Source organism: Temnothorax curvispinosus, unplaced genomic scaffold (assembly GCF_003070985.1).
Source record: "Temnothorax curvispinosus isolate PA1 unplaced genomic scaffold, ASM307098v1 QBEX01004378.1, whole genome shotgun sequence".
In the NCBI taxonomy this organism is placed as follows: Eukaryota; Metazoa; Arthropoda; class Insecta; order Hymenoptera; family Formicidae; genus Temnothorax; species Temnothorax curvispinosus.
The window spans coordinates 1-20,069 of NW_020214158.1; the positions used below are offsets into that span (position 1 = coordinate 1).

At 40.6% G+C, this 20,069-nt stretch overlaps 1 protein-coding gene across 1 annotated transcript; it reads left to right on the forward strand.

The window, feature by feature from the left end:
• Positions 1–6,145: 6,145 nt before the first annotated feature.
• LOC112453457 (14-3-3 protein zeta) lies at positions 6,146–14,831 on the forward strand (the record flags this gene model as incomplete). Its single annotated transcript, XM_025014243.1, has 3 exons — positions 6,146–6,320; positions 7,548–7,711; positions 9,639–14,831. Coding segments are annotated over 3 exons (495 nt in total), but the record flags the coding sequence as incomplete, so codon positions are not given.
• Between the last annotated feature and the right edge of the window lie 5,238 nt (positions 14,832–20,069).

Below are 20,069 nucleotides of genomic sequence, written 5' to 3' on the forward strand. Positions count from 1 at the left end.
TGGGCGGATCTCTCGCGCTTTGAACTGCCGCATAACTTTTGCATGATTCGATATTACGATAAACTGCCTGTTGACGACAATGCATTGCTCACAAATATAACGTTTCGACGTTTCCCTCACACATCGTTTCTCTATCTTCAAGTCCAATAAGAATTTATTATAGGCGTATTAAAGAATAAATAAATCTGTTTGAATAAATAGATGTGTCGTATTGACGAAATAATTAACAGCTTGATATAAAATAATAATAGAAAATTTTAATATGAAGGTAAACGTAAAAATTTACGAGAAAGTATTGTTCAACGATCTTAAACGTTAATTCCTCTCATATGAATGTACATCGGTAATTTACATTTTATGCGATTTCAACAATCGCTTTATTTTAAATAATGCTGTTCTCGATTCCTTCCGCCGTCTATCTTGATTGTTTATCGCATATGCATATTTTGCGCTGACGTGTGCTTTTCATCCCCGATCTGACCTCACAATGAACGATTCATCAACTGCGATGATTCGTGAGAACTTGGCGTATTTGTTTGTTCATCTGGGAAAGTTAATTTACGTCCGAAAGAATCGAATTCCTGCTCGTACGTTGCTCGAAATTTAATTTCGCGGCGGCTCGCGCACGTGTTTTCTCGCACGAATTCGCAATATCGTATTTCAGGCGGTTGGCACTATCGCAAGCTTCCGTACTGAATAGTGCGGGCTCTATATCGTGACGATACGTCAAGTTTATCGCACATTCTTGTTGCCGGTCTAATACCGGAGTAAATCAATTTTCAAAGTGGGCAGAATCATGAAGATAATCGCCGTAAAGTCTTTTGCATATTTTTTTTATTTTTTCCAAGTTAATTGAAATTAACATAATTTTAGATTTTATCATATATATAATTTTATATATGAATACTATATTTATTTATCGCAAAGATATATTTGTTTTTGTTAAGATGGTATTAGTTTAGAGTTTAAAAGTCGAATTTGACAATCTGGTGTACAGCGATCAAGTTTTGGTAATATTTAGAGTGAAGAAAGCTAAAGATCGCGAGATTGTGATGTCTATATTACGTATAGATATAGAAAGCTAGCTCACAAAGTAGTATTTATGCTAATGGTTCTTGCCGGCTATTTAGGATAATCAGTCTGCGTGTATTGAATCTCTAATAGTTTTGTCATGCTATTTTGTCAGATATCTATCTTTCACCGCACTGCTGCAGCTAATGGACATCCGTTTAGATAAACATGTTTATTTTAAACGAATATAATATGCCAGCATTGTTTTATTTTTTTTAATATTTATGGTAACACGATATATAAATATTTTTATTACATTAAAAATATAGTATTTAGATATTTAATTGCATCATATGCGTGTTAAATTAAAATTCACTTGTACGACACATCAATTATTTGGTTGATTCTGCTTTTTACAGTCATCACGCTGTTAATCTCGAATTTTGCAATTGCTCGGGGCTTTCCATTTCGATCAACCAATTCAATAAAACCGAAAGACGGAGACGCGTTGAGGACTGGCGAATCTGATGTCGCCTTCCTTCTCTCCGTACGAACGTAGCAAGCCGAGTACATTCCGCTCCTTTTTCCGTGTCGGTGCAACCGCAAACCGTCGCGATGTTTCCTGTTCTCCATACATAGCCGAGGAGTTCGGAAAGGTGTCGGAGAAAATTATACGCCGTTGAGTAACCGGCGCTCGCGCGCGTCCAAAGGGGGTCGCGCTCCGAGAATTGCGATGGGCGGGAATCGATAAACAAGTAATTTTGCATAATTACATGTAACGATGATTTCATCCTCACGTGAGTTATTCTTTATCCTGGAACGTTCTCCTACGAACGTTCTTCTACTTACATATCGCACTGAGAAAAAAATGTTAACTTGACTAAAATTTTCAACTAATTAGTAATTATTATTTTTTTAATTGAAATATTTAAGTATTTGAGTCAAATTGCGTCATGTTAGATTTAACATGTCGTATTTAATTTAAATACATAAATATTTCAATTAAAAAAATAATAATTGGTTGAAAATTTTAGTCAAGTTAACAACATTTTTTCTCAGTGTAGGATACTAGAATACGCCCGCTTGGATATTTATTGTCTACTTGTATTAACGTGCTGACCACTACTCACTTTTTTTCGTAATATTTCTGTTATTTTAATTTTATTTTACAAGCAGGAATTTAAAAAAATGTACAAATATGTACAAGGTTTAGATGCTGATGTGTCAAGTTACAGCATTGAATTGTTTATAGTAAAGAAACAAGAGCACACGCAAACAGAAAGCAAGAAAGTATAAAAGAACATTACAAGGAGCAGCCGCTTTCTTACATCGCATCGGGATGAATCGATCCGACGTCTAATTGTCAGAAGGTCTCTACTTTCTAACAAAGTAGCTTCTTCGTAGAAAGGAATCGGAAGCGTTAACTTCGTCCGAAACGCATTTGACTGCAGTGCCGTGTATTCGTTAGTAATTCGTTATGCTGCGTCGTCGTCTAGCGACGCGATAACGAAACGAGGAAATATACTCGCTTTATGCACCGGGAAGTCATTAGCATAGCACGTTTTCGTCGAAAGCATTGACGCGAATTTCCAGCCCTGTTAGACTTCTCTCTTGGAGGAGTGTTAATTAATTCCAAGTAACAACAAAATTAATTTTACTTGTAGAAAGCAATTGTAAAGCGTTTGCAACTCTCTTTGGTTAATCTATTTTGCAAACGGGTAACCGTCACAATATTTTCTATTCGCTGAAATTCGCGTTGTAATTTGTACGTTGAAATTTTCCAGCGTTGGATTAACACGATATTATATATAGAATGTCACACTTTTCTGTTTTGTTCGTAGAAAATGTCGCTAAAATAATGAAGGGGACTTTATTTTTCATCATTTTTAGTAATTAAACCTGAAATTAAATTTCCCTTTGAATGAATTCTGTTAAAGTTAATTGGAAAGAGGTCTTTCGTTGCTTATTTTCACTCGTCGCATTAAACGATGACGCGGCTAAGATGATTTCCGCTAAGATGATAAAGGGATTAATTCGGTGGCGTCCCGTATAATAAAGTGTCAACGCCGAGACACGAGATGGATTGTTTTACCCGGGGTGCTTTCGCCCTCGAGCGTCGAAACTCGTTTGCGAGCAATACCCGCCGTTTCTCTTCCGCGCCCGGATCGTCTTACGATTCTTGGTTGACAACCTTCCACACACACACACACACACACACACATATATTTTCTTGCTCGGGATCTCTGAAGGATGAAGACCATCTTCCGGATTGGATTTCACACGGGTCAATTACGAGTTTCTACTCGCCTCCGCGATTTTTACGCCTGTATTCCTCCCGTAAAAACGACGAAATCTCTTGTTTTTTTTTTCCACGTAAAATAATTTGCGTATCGTCACGTAATTTTCAACACTGAGATAATTGTTCCTTATTCAATTAGCTATTCGCAAGTTATTTACGAACGATATGAAGTATCTTGGATGTTAGAAAATAGCTTTAATTAGTTTCTTTGATTAATATTTTAATCTTTAGTCATAAAAAACTTATTTATTTTTTATCTGGATAATAATTCAGGAACTGTTCAATTTCTCTAATATCTTTTCCCCAAGATCTGTTACTTGTGACGCTTTTTATTCGTATAGAGACTCAACGGCGAGATATTAAAGCGTGACCTTTCGAACTTCTCGTCGCTCGAAAGTCTCGCGAAACTCATCAAACTCGGCGAATTTATAATTTACTCGATGTTTTTTGCGACGTGCGCCTCGGGATTCCATTCGATCTCCGTTCTCGTTACGTGGGTGATATTTTTCCAGTATCCGGAAATAAGCGGAAACGGAAGAGGAAGCGGGCACGCCTGTTCAGACGAACGTACCTCGGGCTACCGGAAACGGCACGTTCCGCCTCGTAATAGAGGCCCTTTCTTCAGAGGAATTAAATTCGCTCGAGGCTGTTTTCTTTATGCAGAGAAAAAAAGTACCAAATTAAGTCTTATTTCGGTGTTTATAATAAATACCGCATTTGTCTCTCATTATGTAATTTGCACCGATTTAGATCTTAAATGTATTTTTTGCCAGAAATAATTTGTGATTCAAATATCATAAATTAGAAAAAAAAAACATTCACATGTGTTTGTTAATTGAACGATATGAATAATCGGATGTTTAAAAGCAAATATGTTTACGACGTTATCGCTACCGTTCCTTCGAACGATGGATCAACAGATATCTTGTAATTATTTCTTTTAATTAAATAGCATTTTAGTTATTCGTTAATTTTGAGGACGCGCAGAGGGTGATTGCTCCAAGACAAGCGCTTGCTAATTGCAACGCGCGCAGAATGACGAGGGAAAGGGGTCAGATTCGAGGAGACGCGCGGTCGGGAGACGCGCGCGTCAAACGACGAAACTGGAGCAAGGCTCCAGCTGAAACGCAATCGCCGGGCGATCGGAGTCGTTCCTGTTTCTCGCGCTCTTCTATACACGTCACCGTAAGCGTGGCACTATTGTATTGCACCTTGACGTGGCCACCGTCGGTTTCGCGCGCTGCGGTTTAATAAAACCGAGTTATTTCTAACTCGATGCGGAGGAGAGAACGCGTGAAAGCCAGTCGTTCATCTCAAATAAGTTGTCGCGAGACAAAACGGCTTTAGAAAATAAATCGGAAAGCCGCTGCAAGAAACAGGATAATAAGAGACGTGCAAAAAATGCGATTTAATATAAGAAGATTTGAAATGATATACAGAGAGTGAAACGATCGACCTAAGAATAAGAATTTAATCGATTTTACCAACAACGTGGTTCTCTATTGAGCTTCCGAAGAAACGCATATATTTCGATAATTTACAATTCCGATTTTGTCACTCGTAAAATCCGCGCTTGATTAATAACCGCGGAGGAATAAAAAAGAGAAGACTTCGGGAGTAATTCTAACCGGTCTCTTGTTGAATTTTGATATGTCAGAGAGAGAGAGAGAGAAAAATGTTGAGACGGCAATGACGTACGGACACGTCTTCTGTCTTCTTTTTTTTTCCTCTACCTTCATTGCGACGCGAGTCGCGCGCTCACGTGATTATGCGGCATAATTTATGACGGCACGGTTCGCGCATCGAAATGCGACGATTTGTGCGGCGACGCTGCTTTTTGATACTCGTCTCGCACGACGATAAGATAACCGGGGAGCAGTTAAATTAGAAACTTGGGCTCCCAGCGCGTTCATTTACCTCTCATTTACGAGGTAACGCAACAGCAAGAACGGAATCTATTTCGGAAATTAAATCTGTGCGATCTTTAGATAATGCGCAATTTTAATATACATGGTGTTGTATTGTTCGCTGCTGTTGGGTCGAAAGTTGCCAAGTTAACGTGACGTAACAGCAATCGGGGCGAATTTTGCCTCTCCTCGCCGCCCCGACCGCGACGGTCGGTGCATTATGTTTGCGTTAAGACGCAATAAATATCGTCGCGCTGTTTGCACGTGAGTTTCGCATATGTAAAGTCGGTCGGCCAACACTGCTGTTACGTCATTAACATAGACACGGCTGAATGTGCGTAGCGTGAAACGAACTCGTCATTGATCGATGCATTGCGCATCAATTCCACATTGTTGTCCACATTAATTTGACCACGTTTGATGCTTTATTGCCCGATGGCAATTAATAATCGATTAGTCTAAATCGTGATGTTTTATTGTGTAATTCATTTTTGAAAATAATTTCAGCATTATATACAAATGTGTGTTATTATATATTATATTATTGACAATTTATATATATAATTAAATAATAATGTAACTGTATAATAGTATTATATATATCCTTGTATTTTAATTAATTGCGTAAAGTTTGAGATTTTTATTTGAAATAGTTCTCTATATGGAGTTGTGAATCACACATTAAATTAATTCAGTTATGAAACACGATTTAATCACAACAGCGTGATTCGGATAAGAGAGTTGCTTGATTAAAGGAGCAAGCAAGACACGCGAGAGATAACACAATTTAGTCTTTTTCGAAAATTGTTTTATTTTTTTCGTTACCCTACGTTCCTAATTTTTATTTTATCAATTATCAAGATACTCGGAGCGCAAGAAATTAAATAAAAGTCAACTTGATTTGTATTTTACATCAATTTCATTTTCTTTTTCTCAGCAACTGCGTTTGTTCATTTGTTTTGTATTTGCGTCTTTACAGGGACTCCTGGATAAGTACCTGATCCCCAAGGCTAGCAATGCCGAGAGCAAAGTATTCTACCTCAAGATGAAGGGTGACTACTACAGGTATCTCGCAGAAGTCGCCACTGGTGAAACCAGAAATAGTACGTATCGATCTTCCTCGCGTTACTTTGCGATCCCCCGGGGAGACCTCGAAGCGAGAGAGAGAGAGACGCGAAAGCGCGCGATTACCATCTTTTGTAGTGATACAATCGTGACTTCTTATCCGATAGTAACGTAAAAGGTGCCGTCCAAAATCTATCGTTGCCACATCAATGCTCCGAAAATCGTTACCTCTCGCTTCGATCGCCTCCTCGATGTGATCGATGCAACTGCGTCTAAGTTATGCAAGTGCCCGAGATGGATGGGATACACTTCTCTCAAAATCGAACACTTGTGGCACTCGTGTTGCGACGCAGCTGCATCGACAGATGCTTCTTTTTGATGTATGGGCGGATCCTTGGACTTTTACATCGGAAACAGAGTCAGTTGTAGTCTCAGTCGGTCACAGTGAAAGTCGGTTGTGACGTTCGCGAGTGAAACTTGAGTCACGAGGCTCTACGAAGAATATCAACTACAAAGATAATTATTAACTATTAATTTAAGTATTTTTTTATATCTTTTGTTTTTGTGTATAATTATTTGATGCCATGTATTGACAATATTAGGCCCAGTTTCGCAAGTGTCGGTTAACTTTTAACCTTAGATTAACTCATTCTTTGTCTCCTTCTAACGTCCCTCTTAGAAAGAGACGAAGAGTGAGTTAATCTAAGGTTAAAAGTTTACTTGTGAAACTGGGCCTTAGACGTTGAAGATTAACTTAGAGACCCTGTTTCTTAAATTAATTGAATACATTTATTGGAATTTACATTTTTTAGAATTATAATAAAGTTAGCATTTTTATGAGATTTATACCAAACGAAGTTTATATAAAGTTCAGGGAATTGCAAATATTTATGTTAAAATGAATTAGATTTAGATGAAAATAGATTGTTCATCTGTTTTCTTTATATACATTGCCTAAAAAGCAATCGAGCTGCTTAGAACGTAAATAGAGCAAATCGATAACTAATATAAATAGTTAATCTATAATATAAATAATACAAATGGTTAGTCTATAAATTTTAATAAAAAATATAGAAATTAAGAGCTTTTTAAGTTAATGAAAAAGTTTAATTCCAAGTTAATTCTTTCACGGCATTTCGAAACGCGATAAATCCATGTTACGTACCTCTGAGTTCTAAGTAGCTCTCAAATCAACTTGATACGAAGCGTGTTAGTTCACGCAAAACAAGACAAACAGACATGTTGATGATCCACGTAATATCCAGCCGTGGTAGACGACAGCCAGAAGGCATACCAGGATGCCTTCGAAATCAGCAAGTCAAAGATGCAGCCTACCCACCCGATCAGGCTAGGTCTCGCCCTCAACTTTTCTGTCTTCTATTACGAGATTCTCAATTCACCAGACAAGGCCTGTCAACTGGCCAAACAGGTACACGATCAGAGGAACTAATCCTTATCTTTCTAGCGATTCCGTGGGATAGAGAGCTCGATGACGGTGATGGTGGTGACGGTGCACAGTGGTGACAAAAAAGTTTATCTTACACGAACGACTCGTTCTATCAACTTGTCTACTTCTGTCCTACAAAGATCGTCGACGTCATCTTCTAGTTTGCTACTTCGAAACGCGTTATCGGTCTCGGTAACGATTGTCCCGAGATACGGCACAACTATATCTCTAAACGAACAGCGATGTTAAAATCTGTGATAACTTACTTGCAAAGTAAAATATTTGACCAGAGATAAAAAGATAAAAAGTAATATTACATACACAAACGTATTGTAAAAAATATCAACCGATAATAGTGTAACATTGTTAAATGTAATATCGAGATGCAGTTTTAATAACTAAGTGCTCTTTCGATAACTATAATTGCACAGCTGTTGACCAATTTGCTTAAACACATTCCTACAAATAGCGCGTGTAAACTTGTCTGATATGCAGAAAAAAGCGCCTGTATTTAAATTTTTAATAATACCGTCGGGCGTTCATTTGACTCATACGCGATGACTCAGATGACGGAGATGCACGTCCCAGCGGGGTCATATCATGGAAGATCGGTGACGATTTATGGACACGGCTCGTTCAAGGCCGACGCAGTTCCGAGTGAAACGGCCACGCGCGTGCGGTCTTTGTAGGACAAGACGCGAGGCGAATCGTTGAAATTCTCTTGCATTTTTCCTCCTTTTATTCAGCTTTCGTTCGCCTTTCCTCTCCTCGCGCTCCTCTCCCGACGACAACGACAATTTATTATTACTTCAATGATCACGGCGCAAAAATGAGGTCGTGGAAGGTGTAATCTGAATAGAGGCTGATTTGCATTTGCAGCGGTAGTCGAGGATTCGCAGAAGGCGTACCAGGAGGCGTTTGACATTGCGAAGGCGAAAATGCAGCCTACGCACCCGATTAGGCTCGGCCTTGCCCTCAACTTCTCCGTTTTTTATTACGAAATTATCAATTCCCCGGCTAGAGCCTGTCACTTAGCCAAGCAGGTTAGAGGGAGGATTTGTGGAGGGCTTGTGCTTTAGCTACTGCGTGATAGTTTTCTCTAATATAAACCCTCTGTATGCATTAACGCGTTCGCCGTCGAACTGGGTACGTGATAAGACTGCTGATAAGAAACACGGGCGAGAATTAGAGCTATATACTTTGATTAAAGCACTCCTGCTAAAATTTCGGTCTTTCTTCGTGATTTGAGCAATAAAGAAAGAGTAAGAACCGCGAGTCTTATTTCTTCGTTGAATTAGATAATTAGAAACATTAAAATGTTTATATTTATCTTTTTTATATTCTATTTTTTTATATTCTATATTTAAATCATAGGGAATCAGCACTTCAACAGTCTTACTATGAAATCGACAGTTTTTGCCGTGTGAATTTAATTTATCCTATCTATTCTCTAACGACCAAATTCCCTAATTTGATTTAATTCTAACATTAATATTTTTGTGTGAATGTTGTGCCATTTAATCCTCTTTCAAATTGCTAATACGTAATTAGTAAACTGAGATACTTCTCCACTGATACCGCACTAACCATCCCGCATCGTATTCTCTATTTATATTAATTAAGTAATAGTTTGATTGTAATTATAGATATGACTTTATGGATATTTGACCAAATTTATATAATTGTACTCATAAAATGAGTCTTATTTCTTTATTTGAAAATACATGTACATTTTAGAATGCTATTTTCCTATTTTATTTGGAAATTAAATTGTTCTTTTATTAAAAGATAACATTGAGATTGTAGTATATAGAATAAAAACGTATCTGTGACGCATTTATAACTTTGCAGGCGTTTGACGATGGGATCGCAAAGCTCAAGAGACTTAAAGAATTAAATCTTTTTGCAGGCGTTCGACGATGCGATCGCGGAGCTGGACACACTTAATGAAGACAGCTACAAAGATTCCACATTGATCATGCAGCTTCTGCGCGACAACCTCACTCTGTGGACCAGTGACACGCAGGGCGACGGGGACGAGCCACAGGAGGGCGGCGACAACTAACCTTCCTAAGCTTAAGTCCTTTCTAAACCTAATAAGAACATCCTATTCTCTATCGTCCCCCCGTCCCCCTGAAGTGCTCACCCATATGTCCATCCACCCAGATCCATCCATCCATGTCCACCTGACCTCTTGTCCCTCGCGTACCTCGTTTCCTTCTTTCCTTCCTTCCTTCCAATCGAAGACCTCCCTTTTCCTTAAATCACTCTCCTTTTCAAAAAACTGATCTTTCTCTCTTTTTCTCTCTCTATCTCTTTCTCTTTCTCTTTTTCCTGACATGACCGCACACTGCTGCCAATGCCACCGCCACAGCTGCTACATCCGGTTTGAAAAATTCGAACGTCGAGAGCTTTCGAATTATTCACTAATGCTCGATCGTGTCTGTTCGCGAATGATGGCAAGAAGGATCTTAAAGATCGAACTTAGACTCGAAATTGGAATCTCGGTCGATACTCGGGATAGACGGAAAGGCAAGAACGTTGATCGTGAAGCATCGAGTCAAGAAGACTATCATTGGCGAGGAGAGAAGAACAATCGAGTAGGGCGTGGATCATTCGGTCTCTCGCGCACGAAATTTCTTAAATAAAAAAGGAATCCATTTATTATTGACCCATTTGTATGGAGGAACAGGAAGGAGCGAATTGTGGATGAATAGAGGAAAGGACAGGAGGAGACACACACACTCACATCTCCCCTGCATACCTTGTCTCGTTGACGCGAAAATCATTGCGCGAACGCGCGCGTGCATGCATGCACCTCATTGTCGATAACGCACATAGCAGAAAAAAGAAAGCAAACGCTAGATTATTTGAGTTTTGCGAATAGAAAACGAGAAAGTGATGTACTATTAAAGGGTAAATCACATCGGGACGAGACATGGAATGCAGAGGACCGACCGACCCACTGTCATTACTCCCAAAATCTGTTCGCTGCTTACCATCTCAAAAAAGAAAAACATTAAAGTTAAAACGAGAAAAGAAACAGCGCGGAGGTACGAGAAGAAGCGAAGAGAACGAGGAAATGAAAAAAAAGCACGCATGAATCTACTGCATTATATCCAGTTGTCATTTAAATTAAATTTCACATTGTCTAGCAAGTAACGAATATTATTATACGAAGGGAAGAATGCAGGAGGAGAAAGGAGAGTAAAAACAAATACATTAAGTTATTAAGTTCCAAAACAAACAACAGTGGTGACTTGATTTTTCAAACACTGTATCTTTTTTTTTTTTTATTTTTTTCTCCTCTCTCTCCAACATTACCACCATGATTGCGCACATGATATGATTTGCATGCAATTCAATATCTCTTCCTACGCGGATTTTCCTCCCTTTTCCTTTTGCCACGACCGAAACCTCGCGAATTTACTGAAAGTCCGAAGTCGCGACAGTCCGACAGTTTGGGATTAAGTTCCTTGGATTTCTCTTATTACTTTTCAATCTGTCTGTAATTTATCCACGGAGAGAAAAGATTGAATCGATCAGGGTCGTTGGTAGCATATAAGTATTATCACAATTGTGTTGTAACGCGAAGAGAAAGAGAAGACGTTTCTCGTCGTCGTTCTGGTCGTCGTCGCGGTCGTTCGCACATATTTTCCCCTAAGTTTCGTGCGATCGTGAAACGGAATGCGGAAGAAGGAGGACGAGGATCTGAAGAGCCGCTCGTTTCCCCATTGTCGTCGTCGAGCGCAGAGATTACACACGTGCGACACGTTATTAAGAGATTGCATATTCTGGACCTTCAACTTCCTCTCGCTCTTCTATTCGACCGCTCGTCTCTCTCTCTTTCTCTATTATACTATACGCAATTATATAATATATACACAAAGATATATAAATATATTTATATCACGTAACTCTTAGCAAGTTTGTAGCGCGGTCGAGAAGAATGGAGAGAGAACGAGTTATACGCACACAACATACACACGAATAGATATATAGCCACGTATTTACTTTCGTCCTGCGATATTCATTTCCGAGAGTTTGCGAGAAAATTATATACGTGTTGCGAATCACGATTTACAATTGCTTCTCGAAGATAGCGTCGTGTAAGGTAGAGTATCAAGGCTTCCTCGAGGGAGAGGAAGCTCGCAACGCTTGGTCCCTCGATCGAGGTGTACACATCGAAGAAAGTCACGGAGAAGAATTTGCATATACAATTACGATTGATTGATTAGAATATAAGACCGAGACGATGTGTCGAATAATAAATTACGCAACGTATTTGAATTGAGTGTTAACAATTTATATCGGACGATTTAGGTCTTCGACGTGTACCACGTGTTTGTAACGCGATGTAAGTATTTCGATCATTGTTAACAGAAAAGATTCTACGTTAGAGGGGAAACCGCAAGATTCCAACGGGAGGTCTAAGACTATCCAAAATCACGCTCTCCGCTCGCGTTCGACATCCCGACGCGAAGAGAAGAAAAAGAGATATGAAACGAGGAGCTGAAATGCATCCTCGTATGCTCTTCTCGTATATATATGTATAATTAAGTATATGTATATACGCGCGTACTGACAGCACATATATATATATATTCATACATACACACATACACACATTGTATCACGCATATGTAATATCGCCGCCTATGGGTGCCAGCCAGTTCTCAGCAAGTTAGTCGCTAATTACACGTGAATGGGTAAACGTTTTCCTGTTATCGCGTTAATATTTCTCGATGTATAATCGGTGTGTCTTTGTCGCAACAACATTGTCCGTAATCGCCGGGAAGGGGAGAAACACGCGGGAATAACGTTCGGTTGCTAGGAAGGAAGGGGAGAAAGAGAAAAACGAGAGTGAGACGGACGCGGTGTCGAAGAGACGATGAGCAGTGACAGCATTCGAATGGCGACTCTTCCTATCCACCTTCCTCCTCCTTCCGTCAAATGGGAGCGAGAATGAATACGTGTACGATTGAAGTCTCGTGTTTATAATTCATCGCCGATATCAGTTTCGTTTCTATCGCAGTAGTAGATGCGGGACGTGGAAATCAAGCCGGTACTCTGGCAGAAATAATTCGCGATTTGCGTCCATTACAGACGAGGTCTTTTAATGTCGAGGCAGGATAAAATGAAGATAAGATACAGATGACAAGAAATGAGATGTAACGTGAAATAAGAGTATATTTACGCGACTTGGAGATCAAATACGATCGTGGAAATTCTTATGCTTGCTTCTTGTCGTTTAAATCTTGTTCTTTCGTTTCGTTCTGCCTCGAAATTTTGCTATTTAAGAGACTTAAGATCGAGGAGTCGAACGATGAAGGCTACAGCCTACAAATTTCATCTCTCTGAGCCTATCTCTTCCGGAAAGTCCTCGTTCAACGAGGGCTGGCTGGGCGAGACTGGGTGTGTGTATGTGCGTGCGTGTGTAATCAAAAGTGGTAAGATACGCAGGCCATCACGATGCCATCGGCCAGCGGGTCCTCAGATATATCATCCTTCTCTTTTCATCCCCACCTCTCGCGAGTCCTCTTTCTCCTCCGAGTACAATAGTTCCTCCTTTCGCCTCTTTCTCTTGAATCTACTCTTCAGGGATGTTTTCTTCAATCTAACTTATCCTTATCCCGCTCACCACCCAATTCAACAAATCGAACGTTAACATCTTGTGTTCTTTTCATTTTCTGGATATTATGAATTTTCTAAAATAAACGTTATATGTTTTTTTAATAATCCTGGCAGTGACTTTACTCGGTCGGGAGAGCTATCCTCATTATCATCAATATCATCATCATCATTCATCATCATCATCATCATCATCCAGCATCATCATCATTATCATTATCGTCATAATCATCATCATCTTTATCTTCATCTTGATCTTCATCTTCATCGTCATCTTTATCTTCATCATCATTGCATTATCAGCGGCTTCTTAGCACGTAAAGAATTTCTTCGACCCTCTTTACCATCCAAGTCTCCTCCTTTTTCAAATCGATTATCTCGAATAAAAAACACGAGCTATACTTTTTGAGGGCAATTTGTGCGTACGTTAGCGATCGCGAGAAGAGCGACGACGACACGTCTTTTCATTCCACTACAAATTCAGTCACATGAATTCACACGATTTGTCCTTCGTTATCCTGCTCCCGCTCTTTTCTTCACATACGGAAAGCCATTGCCATCCATCCAGCTACCTATTTTCCTCCAACCATTTATTCTCTTCGCCTTTTCTTCCCCCTTTTCTTCCTTCTATTCCACCCTTTTCCTCCCCGACCCAAATTACGTTGTTCTATTTGTATTTATCATCAACCCATCGTAATTGTAAATTATAATTATTATAAACGTTTACACGAAATAATAAATTCTGATAAAATGTCTGAGAAAAAAAAACCATAATCCACAGTTTTGTGTGTCTTGCTTTGCGACGACGATTGCCATCGTACCGAAGGAGGCGTTTGTACATGCTCGACGATGTTTCACGATCCCGGGACAAAAGTCGAGATTACATAACATGTGGACTTCATCGTGAATCGTTCTAAAGGCTAAAGGATTCCAGCAATATCGCTTATCAATAAGCTGTCTCATTGGATCGGAATGACTGTCTTCTTTCATTCTTCGGGATCCATCGATTTGTTCGACACTTCGAAGCGATTTGTTCCGTGCTTTTTGAAAGAGTATTGAAATCTGCGAAACGCCAAATAATCTGAGTAAACGCTTGAAACACGTAACATTTTTTGATAAATACATGAGATGATTACTCATCGAATATACAAACGCTGAACGTCACAAGCGCGTTATAGTTGTATGTAATAACTAATAAGTTAATGCTTATTACATACATTTCCTAGAAACGGTTTTATTTTAATCTTTTATCACGAAGTCCTACTTGCAAGTTCATTTCCATTCCACAAGACGATGTTACGTCTTATATAATTTTTATCTTGCTGCTCTTTTTATATTTATTTATCAATCATGACTCAACGAACGACAAACGGTTCATTGCTTTTGCGGCAGCTCGGGCGATGGCAGAAATTGCAGTTGCTGCAATTCTGCCACAAAAAATATCAAAGAGGGAGATATAGAGAGAGAGAGAGAGAAAAAGAGAAGAAGAAAATAGAGTCAGGAGAGAATATTCGCGTAAGGGTGATGATTGGCATGATTGAAGTTTAGCAATATCGAGAGCATGCAGGAGAGACTTTTTCATGTACTTAAAACGGGGTATTTATTATGATTGCTGTTGTGGGTATCATTGTGCTCGATGTATATTCCCTGTCCCTTTACACCCCTTTTGCCCTACCCTACCCTGCCCTTCCCCCTGCCTGCTCCTCCATTTTTCTTGTCGATGGTATATCTACACATGTACTTGTATACACGACTTACGCATTATGTAATATGTATACATATATATATACATATGCATACACCAGAGAAGAGACCATAGAGATATAAGAATCTCTATGGAAGAGACACGATAAGAAAAAAAAAAGATACGACGCGAGATACATATATGTATATGTACGCGTGCCTTTTCCGACAAGAAAGGCCTACGATTAATCATGCTAAATTTTTTGCACAATTTATACGTGTAGCCGATACGAGATTTACGGTTTTTGCTAATGAGAGTAGCGAATTATCACTTAACGCGCGAGTGACAGGACGCGAAGTGGTGAGGAGGAATAAACTCGCGGGGGGGAAGATAAATAATAAAGGAGACAAAGGGAAAACGAGAAGAAAAATTCCGAAATCGAGCGTCGTCGTTCCCTACTCGACTTGTTCTTTGTGGAATTCGCGGCCGCTCGATGTCGATGCAGCCACTTGTCGCGAGACTAGATAGAGACATGTAGATCCAGGTGAATCTCAACCCGTGGGGGTCGCGCGACACCCTCGGACAATTTGAAGATCGATATGGACGACTGAGGATTTGTAATCCGAAGGAGAGATCTCGGATCGTCTCTCCGAGAGAGAGGGGGAGAGAAAGAGAGAGAAACAGAGACCTCTCTCGTCCAGGACGGGGTTGAGAGTCTCCGCGTTAGGTGTAGAATACCATTTTCGTGCGGTAGACGAGCTCCCGCAGTAGACATTCCCAGGAACACCGAGGCGGCAAAAGCCGAAGGGGTTGCTACTTCAGTCTTCGAACATACGATTTCATCCTCACATCAACCAAGTCTGAATTGATGACTTTTTCTATTACAGAAACATTCGTGATTTAGACGAGGAGGAAAAAAATCAATTTTTATTCGCATATTATAGACACTTACTGTTTCTTTAATAACTTTTATTCGATATCTTTTAATATACATATTCACAGTTGTACAAGTTTATTCACGGATATATATCAATTTCATTTTATTTTTTCGTATCGCATTGCCATGGCGCTTTGGGGCATTGCGTCAGGCGTTTGATGCAATATTGCGTCAACTCGCCTTTGGTTTTCGTCGACCAAACGCGCCGAGAGGGAAATCCCTCTCGGCATGCAACAGTAATCCAAATTGAGTCTTTCGACTCGTTTAAGTTTAAATAATCTATCGAAGAAATAGTTTTTTTTTTCTTTTCTCCGCGACGTCGACTTGTATTACGCGGCCTTCGATTTTGTCGCCGCGCGAACCTCGCTAGAACGAAGGTTTTCCTCGGTTTTGCTCTTCTACGAATGTAAGCCTGTTTTTAGCTGTCGCTCCCGAAAAACCCTCGCCCCTTCACCCGCTCCCCCGCCCCCTCCCACCCCCATTCGATATAGATCAATGCCGTTTCAATCGAAATATAATACACGTTAAATGGATTAACAAAGAAACAAGACGACGCTGATACTTGGCGGGGTGGTGTTTGTAAATAAAAGCTGTCAAAGCGACGAAACGGTGCAGTCATTTCACCCACATCAATCGCTGCGTCGGGAACGCGGATTCGGGTATTGCAACGAAATCTTCGCTTACTCTTGCGCAGTGCAAAAGCCACGAAATTAATCGAACGTAAAAGCGTAACAAGTGTTTCGACCGATATTCGATGTTAATGTTGGTCGTGTTTTTCTAGGAATATATTCCCCTTCCTGAGAAGAATATACTGTCACGACTCAAAAAATTTCGATTTTGAGTTAAACCTATATAAGAACTATGTATAAAATGCTGCAGTAATAGTCTCACAAGTCTATATGCGAAATCCGCTGTACGAGGCAGAAGTATTGTTAAGTTCTTTTAAACCAATTATGTTGCGGTTTCCTGGATGAATAGTGTCATAAATGGATTGACAGGTGAATCACACCAGACCTCTTCAAGAGACAGAATATAAGTTTCATTATAACAAAATAAGATAATTAAAATTTGTTAGCTATTTCACAATTCAAAAAAATTGAATTGAATTTTTCCTGTCTCCTGAAAATTGTGAAATTTTTTAGTTGTGACAGTATATTCTTCTCGGGGTGCGATATATTAAGATATTTTATCAGAATGCTTTTATTGAGCTAGAGCCATCTTCACGGCAATCTTTAGAGCGGATTTTTCATTAAGAGCGAAACTTAGCTTCATTACGGAAATGTCTAAGATATCGGTCATCTTTGTTCCAATCCAGAAAACTCGACGTTTCGAAGATCATCGGCTAGGATTCAACCGAGGGTGATCATCCGATCTTGGAAACGTCGAGGCTGGACCTGGCGATCGAATCGTTTTCTCGCGATGACTCATTATTCCTTGTAATGGAAATCTATGTAACGGGAAGCCGCGATTGCGACATGCAACGCGGAGTTTCGCGGGCGACCCCGTGGATTTTGGTTTTCGCTGCGTTTACAAGTTCATCAGGTACAAATATCGCGGATCTTTGTACCCGTCAGACTTTACTCAGAGTCACGCGAAAGAACTGTTTCATGTCGACGAGCGTCGCGGATTGCGTCATTGTCAGTCGGCCGTCGCGTCTCGTCCTGGAAGGTGCGCTCGCTATTTAAGCTGGTCCCTGCGCGCCGATTGTCACGTAGAAGCCATTTCCTCGTCGAGGTGGAACATCAACGACGATCGAGCCACGACGATAAGTAGCGGGATCGACGAAGCGGTTATAAAGTTGCTAAAGACAGTTTTGTTATTCTTAATAATGATATGCGCGCAACGATAAGCGAAAATATGATAATTTTCGAGTTTTGCATTTGGATGGACACATTTTAATTGCACACTTGAGTGGACATTTTTGTATTGTCACCAAAGTGGACATTTTTCAATTGTTACCAGACTTTTAAGTGTTACCTGCACCCCCGTTTAGAAAATGGACAGTTATCAAGATCATCATCAGGTAGGTTTATTTTAATTCTTTTTCTTAATAAACAGAAGATTAAGAAACAAAACGTGCGTATAATAGAGATTGATCAGTTTTATCGCGCGATGTGTCACAGCTGCCCCGCTTATCTTCTCTTCTATCTTAATCCGTAATATTCAGTTAAAGTCAACATCGATCTGCAGCATTAACTTTTATTTTTAGCGTTTTTTCTTGGCTGCACTACCGCCCTGCACTGCCCTGCACTACCCAATAGCGTTGCACTAATGTTGCACTAGTGTTGCACTAGTGGGCGATAGTGCAGCCAAGAGAAAACGCTATTTGATATCAATGTCGAGTGCAGTGAGCATCTGTTTTGAACGCATACAAAATTTATCTCAGCCTAGCGATTAAATATGGCTTAATTAATAATAAATATCGATTCTTTTCGTATTAATGATTATCACGTTCATATTACGTTTCTATAAAATTAAAAACGTGCTTTGTTTATGGATTTTTTCACGCATTACTTATTTTACTGTGCTACAATTTTCGATCGGAAGCTTCTCAGCAGGTGAAATCTGAAATAAAATTTCTCTCGAGCCGGGAGGAACAGTTTTTCGCTATCCATTTTGAAATTCTTTCGGCGTACTTCAGCTCGTTCCATTTTTTCGAATTTTCCGCCTCGCGCGCGACTCGTTCGAAATCGCTCGGGCGCCGTGATTGGCCCGAGCGACGATGGTGGCGGCGGCGGTGGGGTGGGGGGTGGCGCGCGGCCAGCCCAAAGGTCACCTTCAGTCGGTCGGACGTGGCTGTGTGGCGGCAGATGTCCGTCAGAGAAGCGTGAGCAACGGTGGGACATCGTCGTCGTTGCGATCGTCAGTCGCGTCTCTCTGGTGAGTCGAACCGCTCGTCGTCGACGATCGCGATCATCGATCGGTCGCCGATTTTCAAGCGCGCGGCGCGCACCGTCGTCGCGACGCCTGTCATCCACACGCGACTGTCAATTGATCGGTCAAAGTGGTCAAGTGGTTGCGAGTCTCGTCGACTCGCTTCGAAGTTTCGAACCCGATCCGCGTCGTATCCCGATACTGCCGAGCTGGCGAGTTGACATTTTACTCGCTGTTTGATCTCGTTTTAAGTGGCTGCCGAGGGTGCTTTTAGGTTAACCTCTCGCTAGGTAAGCAGGCATGATTACTACGCTGTGGGAGGGCGGCAATATGGTCTAGTGGTAGAACGCTAAACTCGTAATCTGAGGAACCAGGTTCGAGTTCACTAGAGCCATGTAAACATGGAAAGTTTTTTTCAAAAGCTGCGCTGTCCGTGCAAGATAGGCTCTTGTGCGGAGCAAACTGGGCTCCGTCTTTCGGAAAGAGACGTTAAGCCGTTGGTCCAAAGGGTTAAGTGAGAGGAGAAGGGGGTAGTATTGGATGAGAATTGAATAAAGGATTGGGAACGTCCCTACAAAAACGCCTTGCAACCCTGAGGGGAGTCAATAAACGTGTTTATCTTTATCTTTACTACGCTGCGGGAAAACAGCTATAACGATTCACGTGACGCTTGTAAAAAGTATGGACTCCGATCTCGGTGAATGCCAAACAATTCGACGGACAATATAGTTGCATAAGAGGAATCGTGGAATTTGTCTTCGAACGATTGATTTTCTTCGCTTGATGCCTGGGCGAATGGCGATGTTGCTCTAATTAGAGCGTCATAGAATTAATTGTCATCGCAGCATCCGTCGTAGGAGCATATATCTCGCGATGAGCGATGACATACTTAATTGCATCTCACGCGAGATGTTTATCTGCCGTTATCGCGTGTCGCCGGAACGAGCGCGAGATCGGAGCAACGTCCTCCGGAACCTCGAGGATTCGTCTCGAGTTTCGCCGTCGCGGTTCGACGCGGATCTTATTTTTTTTCAACTACGGAAAATTACGAGCTCCGTTCTCGTCTCTCCGCGTCGCACTTGTAAATTAGAACATCACGCGACGCGCCGGACGGAAAAAGCTCTGGCGACCAGCGATAACTTCGCAGCCGCGAAGTTGTTGACGCTCCCCCCCCCTCTCGCTTTGAAACGCAGCCAGATTTCGTTCGCGCACGT